The 9,265-nt window shown below is 42.8% G+C and overlaps 1 protein-coding gene across 1 annotated transcript; it reads left to right on the plus strand.

Moving 5' to 3' along the window:
* Positions 1-8,052: 8,052 nt before the first annotated feature.
* LOC109467526 (polcalcin Syr v 3-like) lies at positions 8,053-8,400 on the plus strand. The gene has a single exon (XM_019765550.1). The coding sequence runs from the start codon at positions 8,053-8,055 to the stop codon at positions 8,398-8,400; it is 348 nt and encodes a 115-aa protein (XP_019621109.1).
* Positions 8,401-9,265: the final 865 nt, after the last annotated feature.

Raw genomic sequence — 9,265 nt, forward strand, 5'->3', positions numbered from 1 at the left:
GCTGATTTTTTATGTTCGCAGTCAAAACACTGGGTTCTCTTTGTGTAATCGGCACGCAATTTTATACGCCGTCTGCGGGCATGCCCGTGTTGATGCACGAATGTGTATTTTTGCCGTTGCTGCTTTCGCGGTCAATGTAATATCGCAGACGCACCCCTACAATTACGAGGCGAATTGGAATGGTCCAGAAAAACGCGTTGTTTGGAATAGCAGTGGGGGGGGTAAAAGTTCATGCAGATACGGGGTGGTTTTGATAAGTGGTTCCAGATGTTTTTGCCCATGGTTAAGAGATGCCAAGTTTTTTGGAAGATGTTCGCAGCCAAAACGCATTCTTCCGTACGTCGCATTTCTGTGTAATTTCGCATGTGGTGTTGCATTATGTCCGGGATGATGCACGTCTTTTTATTTTTACCGTAGCTGTTTTGATATTGGAGTAAATGGTTATTTATGAAACATCCCCATGCCGTTGAAATGTTGTCGTCCGTTTATGTCACCGGTAGTAAGTCGCGGCGGGGCTGATGGTCAACATTAGGAAATGTTAATACCGATAACGTAATCCTATCAATTTCAAACTGGTCGGGTGTGGCGACCTAGTGGCGGCGTGTATTTAGTCACGTAGCAACTGGCCGGTCGTCCTAGCAACGATACATGGCCAATATTTTTGGGTTGGGCCGCTCCATAGTGTTAGTGGAGCAGCTCTTTGTAAACATGGACAATATTTTTGAGCAACCCATCAATGTGTTCTGCCTCGTGGTCAGATGTGGTCTGGGGCTGGTAAACCGCACATACAGTACTAGTAGATCGGGTAATTTTATGATTTGCTAGTTGTAAAGGCGTTGTGTAGTATGAGCCGGTATATGAAGAAGTAGCCTGTGTTACACAATCATGCTTTCGGCCGGATTGATGTGCAACTGTTACTAATTGCAGGGACTGCGCTAATGCCGACCAGTCGCGCTGTCCTGATACACCGCGAATGTGCGAGTGTTCCCTGTAGACAGTCCCGGGAGTCATTTTTTCGCACATTCCAGGAGCCAAACCAAAATACGTTCATGAACCGAGTCCAAAAAACCGAAACGTGAAAATCGGATGATCGGACCTGATGTACATTTCTCTTTCTGTAGATTGTACACACAATACACACATCTTTAGATAATCTGGCCATGGCAGGTAAAAAAAAGTAACCCTGAATCATACTAGATTAGCGTAAATGCATGTTTATGCGTTCAAAACAAGAAAAGAATTTGTTTCTCGGTATTAATCCCTTGAAACACGGCGCTGAATATTGACGCAAAAATATTTCGGGCATCGCGCGCCCTTCCCCAAATTCCGCGTCACGTCTCGGCATTTCGCATCTCTGATTGGTTGTTGCGACTTAAGATGACTGAGCCGACGCGCGTTTAAACAATTTTTCTTTGTTCGATTTATTTTCTTCACAGAGAATTGTCGCCAATGGCTACTTCTTTTTGTTGCAATATATAATACTTCACGGAGAATTGTCACCTATGGCTTCTTGTTTGCATTAAAAACTGTCCCAAAAATGGCAGCCAGAGGCTGAATTGACATGGGGACATTACATAAACAGCAAACAGTATAAACGGCATATTAAACAATTTAAAATAGTAATAAACCATTACATTAAATGTATATAAACTATTGTCAATAAACGTTTACAAGTGCAAATAACATTTCAGTTAAGCAGTAACCACTTTTTGTCAAGATTCCAGAACCATGTTTTATCTCAAACTATGCTGAATTCGAAGCACAGTTCTGGATAGCCCACGCGTATCCAGAACCGTGGTTGGGGCAAATCTAAGTTCTCAGATATACGGAGACTATCCAGAACCGTGCCTGATCCTAACCCTAACCCATTCAGGCATAGAACTAGATAGGCACGGTTCTGGATACAATACCTCCATTGTGTTCATAAATGGCTTGTGTCTCCCCACTTTAGTATCCGGTAGTGAAAGTTCCTTTAACTTTAACGGAAGACGTCTTATCAACTTGTCCTTGTATCACCGGTAAAAAGAGAAAGTTCCCCTGTCAATTGCCTTACTTGAGTCGTTATGACTTGAAAGCTTCCGCCGATTGTGGCAATTCGGGTAGAGAAAGTTCCTTTTGTCGGAAGTGAAAGTTCTTATTTTCGGAAGACATCCTGTCCTTGAATACGTCACCAGTAGTGAAAGTGGCAGAAATCACAGTGAAAGTGTTTCCCCTTTCTGGTTTCAAGGTAGTGAAAGTTCCTGTTGCCGGAAGAAGCCTTGGCAGTCAAAAGACGCTTGTGGAAGTCATTTGGGATAACAATTAGCCCGTTGGTGAAAGTTATTTTTCATAACAACAGTCTGTTCAGTGAAAGTGCTCTGCGGTAACATAACAATACGCTCGTTATAGGTGAAAGTTACATACAACAACAATAGGCCCGTTAGTGAAAGTAATTAGCGGTATACATGGTTTGTAAGTGAGAGTGATTCGGGATAAGTTGACAATAATAAGCTCAATCAGTGAAAGTCCTCTGTGGTAAGAATACGTCAGTGAAAGTCCTTAGAGGCCGTCTCAAGCCGAGCGTTGGGCATGGGGGAAAATGTTGTGTTTCCTGTTTCAGTCCTGAAAAAATTAGGGCCTGTAGGCAGGGATTGTCTTTTTTTTCTATTTTCTTTCTTTTTTATTAGATTTGGCGATCTCCAGTGATCCAACTAAGGAATACAATAATGTTTAAACTTGCACGAGGGCACTTATTTTCAATGTCAATGTTGGAAAACTGACTGTGCAACGTTTCTTCACTCAGGTGTCAGATCATGGAGCTAGATAAAAAAAAGGTGGATCAGCTCGTGAAGTCACTTGCAGGGGTCCACACCCAAAAAAAGTCTAGGGTCGGCAGGTTTTTCTAGGGTCGGTGGGGACAAAACAGGAAACACAATAATTAGTATATTTTTTTCCCTAGGCCCAATATATGTCCCTTGCAAGGGACCCCACCCCCAAAAAAGTCTAGGGTTGGCAGTTTTTTCTAGGGTCGGTTGGGAAACAGGAAACACAACATTTTTCCTAGGCCTTAGCTTTCTCTGTAGTGTGATTTCGTCTGTAGTTATAGGCAGACTAGGCTACGGTCGGAAGGTTTTTGTAGGGTCGGTCGGGAAACTTAAAACACAATATTTTTTCCCTAGGCCCTACATGTATGAGAAAAACACGCCGGTACGACAGGACGTAATAAACAGCCGACCGCGTCTGTCACTCAAAACTCGCCTCTTTGTTGTGGTCTGAATGGAATCCAATTTGTGGTGATAACCGGCCCCGCTGGTGCTTGCTTTTGTGTACAATTATTAAGCCGTTCCGGTTTGAGATATATAGTTTTTGTCGTGATATCCATCTCTTAAAAATGTAGCATTTTTGTGGCGTTTTTTTGTGGTGAATTGTGACATTTTTGTGGCATTTTGTTCGGTAAAATGTAGTTTTTGTGGTAACCACAAGCATTTTTGTGGTAAACTGTAGCATTTTTGTGGTAAAATGTAACATTTTGTTGTGTAAAATGTAGCATTTACGTGGTAAAATGTAGCATTTTTGTGGTAAAATGTAGCATTTTCGTGGTAAAATGTAGCATTTTCGTGGTAAAATGTAACATTTTCGTGGTGAAATGTTGCATTTTTGTGGTGAAATGTTGCATTTTTGTGTAAAATGTAGCATTTTTGTGGTAAAATGTAGCATTTTTGTCGTGAAATGTAGCATTCTCGTCGCCAAAATGTAGCATATCATGAAGAATATAATAAAATTCGCCGGGGATGCATTTTTCTACCCGTGAAAGGCCAGATATGATTGACAGTTTAGAAAACAACCATTTCCTCCCACCGGAAGTGGCGGGTAATATCACAAATCTGTGAAGAGTGATGAATAATAACTACAGTCCGGCTGGAAGCTTTGTGTCTCCGCGGTTCGTTATGAACCATTTTCCCGATGACGTCCGTAGCTGAAGAAGAAACGAAGGTTCCTTCCAACCCCGGGGAAAAGATAATTATGATGAATGACAATCTGCAGCCGGAATAAACACGTCATAGCCCCTACCAGGCACCGCGGATCGCTGGAAAAATTGGCCAAAATGAAGAGAATATATACTAGACCAGGGGAGTTGGCCAGCCAGATCTTTTTACCAGTTTTAGTGTCCTACAAAGTATAATCATGTATAATCTGGACATTTTTCACTAGCACCTCTTTCATAGTTGTTCATGCAGAATCTTTTTATTTGCGTACTACAGTACATACTTTCCAGGTAAGATTTCTCCTTTCCCAAGAAGACTTATACTCCTCCAGGAAGATTTTATACTTTTCTTGGAAGGTTTTATACTTCTTTCGGAGAAAAATTTTATACTTTCCCGGAAACATTGACTGCTCTTTAAGACCGCCATGACAGCCTCTCTCTGCTGTCGGACCGCCAAGGTCACCTGAAGGTCAGAGGGATGACTCACAGATCCGCGCGGACCAGTTACCATGGCAACGGACTGTTTGAACCGGTTTCCCACTTCCAACACTCTTTCATCCGTTGCCAAGGTAACGGGTAGCAAATCCCTCGCCATGGCAACGGTATAAACAAACCGTGGCCGTTTTAATGTCTATACTTTAACATTTATACTTTAACGTCAGATGTATACTTTAACGTCAGATATATAGTTTTAACGTCAGATATATAGTTTTAACGTCAGATATATAGTTTTAACGTCAAATATATAGTTTTAACGTCAGATATATAGTTTAACGTCAGATATATAGTTTTGATGTCAGATATATAGTTTTAACGTCAGATACAGTACATATTTATAACGTCTGTAGTTTTTAACGTCTATAGTTTTAACGTAATGCGTAAGAAATCAGGCGACCTTCTGGTTTTTCTGATGTTTCAGTGATAATTTCTTCTTGAAAAACATGCCCTCCACTTTGTTTCCTTTGCCAACTCCTCTGTAGCCATCTGTTGCCATGGCGACTTCCGTCATCTCAATTCTATACTTTATTTCCATATCGACATTGCAGACATGCAATATAGAACTATAATGTTGCCTGAATGGCATTGGTATTAAACACATAACATTATTACATACATATATACATGAATATATACATACATGTATTACTGATATGAAATGTACATCCCAGGCATTGCAAGTTCTGACTATATATACAGGCTGATTGTGGAGTCTGATAGACTGATGTAGGAACGAGTTCTGGAGTCTTTTTGTTCTGGCTGGGGGGATGGAGATGTTGTTTTAGTTGCCATGGTAACGTGAAACAAACCGCCCCCTCTCCAGGCTTGGCGGCCAGAAGGAGGGGGCAAATAGAGACGCAGGAATGGTTTTGTCCGTGGGATTACTGTCAGGGGGAAACGTACTTACGGTATAACGAGCTTTATTATTATATTGCACATCCAATTACAGTACGTATTAAAGCAGGCATTACTGTAAACTCGGTTATTTTCACGTATTATTTGCTAGCCACCAGCTTCCTAGGCAGTTATGGATAGTAGTGTTGAATAATTACGTTATAACGAGCCTTATTGCACTCCCTATTACAGCTCCTATTGGAGCCGGCATTACTGTTAACCTCTCTTATTTTCATGTATTATTTTCTAGCCTCCAACAAGCCTTATTAAGCAGTTATGGATAGTAGAATTCGGCACAAATTTGGTCAATAATTACAGTGTAACGAGCCTTCTTGCACTCCTATTCCAGCTTCTATTAAAGCAGGCATAGGTGTTACACACCAGCCTCTACCATCCTTAGGTGTTAGGGATAGTAAAATACGGTAATACGGTGTAACGAGACCTATTTTATTGCACTGCCTATTACAGTCCCTATTTAAATAGGCGTTATGGCAGTAATTGTTAGAAACGTACATTCGCGGTGCCATAAAATCTTCACGATAAGTCGCCACCGCGAACATTTTATGATGTACTGTACAGCCCCTTTCACACCAGGTATTACCATCCCCTATTACAGTTTACATTACAGTTTGTATCACAGTTTGTATTGCCACCCGTGCGTTGAATTATTTCCTGGGCTGTCAACATACGTTTGCTGAGCTGAGGGTATTCATGGGGGATCAGGGAACACCGGTACCGAGCAACACAAATGGCGGTTGCCATATAACCATTTGTTGATATGAAGATTTCTCAAGGAAATGTTAGGTTTTCCTATAGTATGCCTATAGTATATTAAGCTGAAAAACACAGTTTTTGCTCCGTGTCTCCATTCTAAACAAATAAGGTCAATGACCTGGACCAGGTGTCTGTCACCATGGTAACTGGTGCTGTAGCAGACACCCTGTGGTGTTGGGTTTCATTATGTAGCAAGTGGCAGAACAGAGTTTTAGGGGCTGGTCAACATGTATATGAATGCATTTGAGTGAGAATAGACAATTTCTTGGGCTCGACCATATGAAGGAAAATATTATGCATTCGCTTTGCAAATATTATGCTACGATCTAGTTGTCAATCGTAATTTCTATGCGCCTGTACTACTTTACACAATTTCTTTCTACACAACTACTCAAGTCTTCTATAATCATAAGAATCCATTCAATTAATACTTTGTTGAATTGCCACCTTAATTCTTAATTCAACTCAAGTAAAGACAGACCCTCTCCTGGTGAATTAATGCACCCACCCTCCGTAACAACCCTCCCACACCACTACGAGTAACGAACCTCCCTGTGACGTCATGACTATTAGTGTAATGTGCTCTTATTGCTGGCACTTAATTTTACAACTTAGCAGAAGATTTTAATGCCCCAAATGTCCACAAGAGCTGACAATGAAATATAGAAATAGGTAAAAGGTAAAGGTAGACCCATTGTAGCCTCCACCAGGCCTTTCTGCGGGAATACGGATCGTATCGTGTGGCGTATGCTCGACTCGGAGCCAAGAGATCCCGGGTTCGAGTCCTGACATGCCACGGATCTAGTGCCCTTGGGAAAGGCACTTTACACGACTTTCCTCACTTCGCTCAGGTGTAAATGAGAACTGTTCTGTCGTGTATTTGTCCCCTGCGTTGGTGGCGGCATAAGATAAGTTGATATAACTGGAGTGTGTCGTCACCACGTCTGGTCATGAAATGTTGGAATATAAAAAAGGGTCCGGATCGTAGAATTCGGCAAAAAGGAGAGTAAAGTTGGCCAAGGAAGTCAGTCCGCGGAAGGTTGATTCTTTCCCTCCGTGGCCAGTCAAACCTACAAGGCGGCCAGAAGAAATACATGTAGGTGTTAAATGCCTTTCCTATAAAGAGCACAACATTGGTGCCTGCCAGGAATTTGAACCCTAGACCCGAACCTTCAGACTGTATGTGTAGATATTGTAAGTCAACAATCTGAAGTACTTAAACTTTGCCACTAGCATATTTCTGTCCCGTTGTCATGACGACCGTATCACTGCTGTTTACCTTGCCGTGACCTTTGTTGACCTGGGCGTGAAAGTTTGGACTCCTCAGGTGTGCGATGACGTCACGCAGGTGCAAACAGTGCAAGTGGGCGCACCCAATTAAGGGTCCGCATGGGGGTCTTCGGAATGTCAATATTTAGAGCAAACGTTACATGCTTGTAAGAATTAGGAGAGCAGAAACAGAAGGGCACTCCTGGTACCGAGCCGGGGATCGAACCCACGCCAAACCCGGGCACCGGCTTCAACCCGAAGCTCCTACCGAAAGGTCTAAATCCAACGGCCAGATCATTTGGTAGGTAGGGCCTATAACCACTGATATGATGTTACGTGGTCCTGTAACCCCCATGTAGACCCCCGTGTTGTCGAGTGACAGCGAATTCCTGAGTACCCCATACACACCCTCATCCCAAGCGGTTTCCCGAGTAACTCCATACACACCCTCAGACCCCCATTCCAACATGGCGGCAGGAGTGGAGTCAGACGACACGAACGCTTGGATCTTGGACCCACTTTTCGCCGCCTGCGATTTGGACGGCTCCGGATTCCTGTAACCCCCATGTAGACCCCTGTCTTATCGGGTAACAGAGGTTTCCTGACAACCCCCATTCACACCCTCAGTACCCCATACACACCCTTAGTACAAGATGGCGGCTGGTGCTACGGACGACGCTGGTGGCTGGAGCCTTGATCAACTTTTCCAAGCTTGCGATTTAGACGGCTCCGGGTACCTTGAACAAGGGGAATTCGAGGCGATTTGTTCTGAACTTGGCCCTGAGGAGCTGGAGACGGTGTTCCGGGAATTAGACACGGACGGAGACGGCAGAATCTCCGCCGAGGAGTTCTCGGGGGGCTTCGAGAGAGTACGGGAGGCTCTCATGAACCTTTCCCGGAAGCGAAGACGTTTCTTAAAGAGCCAGTCCACGGAAGACGCCTTGGAAGACGAAGATGTGAGGACTAAGCTTGGCCGGGGACTTGAGGAGATATCATGGTAAGTGTTATTTACCTGTAAGACATTCTGCTGCACACCTATACATAGTACACCTGTTGTCACACCTGTTAACATGTCTCACCTGTACGGTTGTGGCAAGTTTGTGTGTGGCGAACACGATCCAGAAGTGGCGACACGATCTCGCCACTCGCGCGGCGCATGTAGCAATTTTGCCGGGAAAGTCGCAGTTTTCAACACCAACATGTATAAATAAAAGCATTCTTAAGAGATAGAATATATAAAAACGTAAAACTGAGCAAAACATTGATAAGCTATTGAAAAGATTTCGCGAGTCCTGTTCGTAACCTACTTACGCCCCCACTAAATCATTTCATTCCTTTTTTGTAACTCCACTTAGTTCTATAATCTAAATAGTCTCCAATGTTAATCCGCCGCTGATACCAACATGTAGAAAAAGCCTTGTTAAATATAAAAATATCTAAAATTGAGCAAAAGGGTGACAAGCTATTCAAAAGATTTCGCGAGCCCCGTCCCTAACCCAGTAACACCCCCGCTAAATTATTTCAGCCGTTTATTCTAAGTCTCTATTTGTACCGTAATTCTGTATTCTAAGTAGTCCCTATTTATATTAGCTGATGCCGGGTACCGCCATATGTCGCCTGCCGTTTTGTTCAGCCGTTTTTGTGTTTTTCTCGGCGCAATTATATATTACATCTGCCGCCTGTGGCGATCTGAGAAAAGAGCCGACCGCTAGAATATAGCCTCGTTTAGCAGGCGCTATAGGGAGGCTTTTTATTGGGTTTTAATTATATCTCAAACTCTGCCTTTTATAGAAGAGAGTTTTTTTAGAAGAAGCCAACAAAAGACAGAAATAAAACTACTGTCCATTTAACATCACAAATTAAACC

The sequence above is a fragment of the Branchiostoma belcheri genome, unplaced genomic scaffold, assembly GCF_001625305.1.
Source record: "Branchiostoma belcheri isolate BF01 breed outbred unplaced genomic scaffold, Haploidv18h27 scaffold180, whole genome shotgun sequence".
In the NCBI taxonomy this organism is placed as follows: Eukaryota; Metazoa; Chordata; class Leptocardii; order Amphioxiformes; family Branchiostomatidae; genus Branchiostoma; species Branchiostoma belcheri.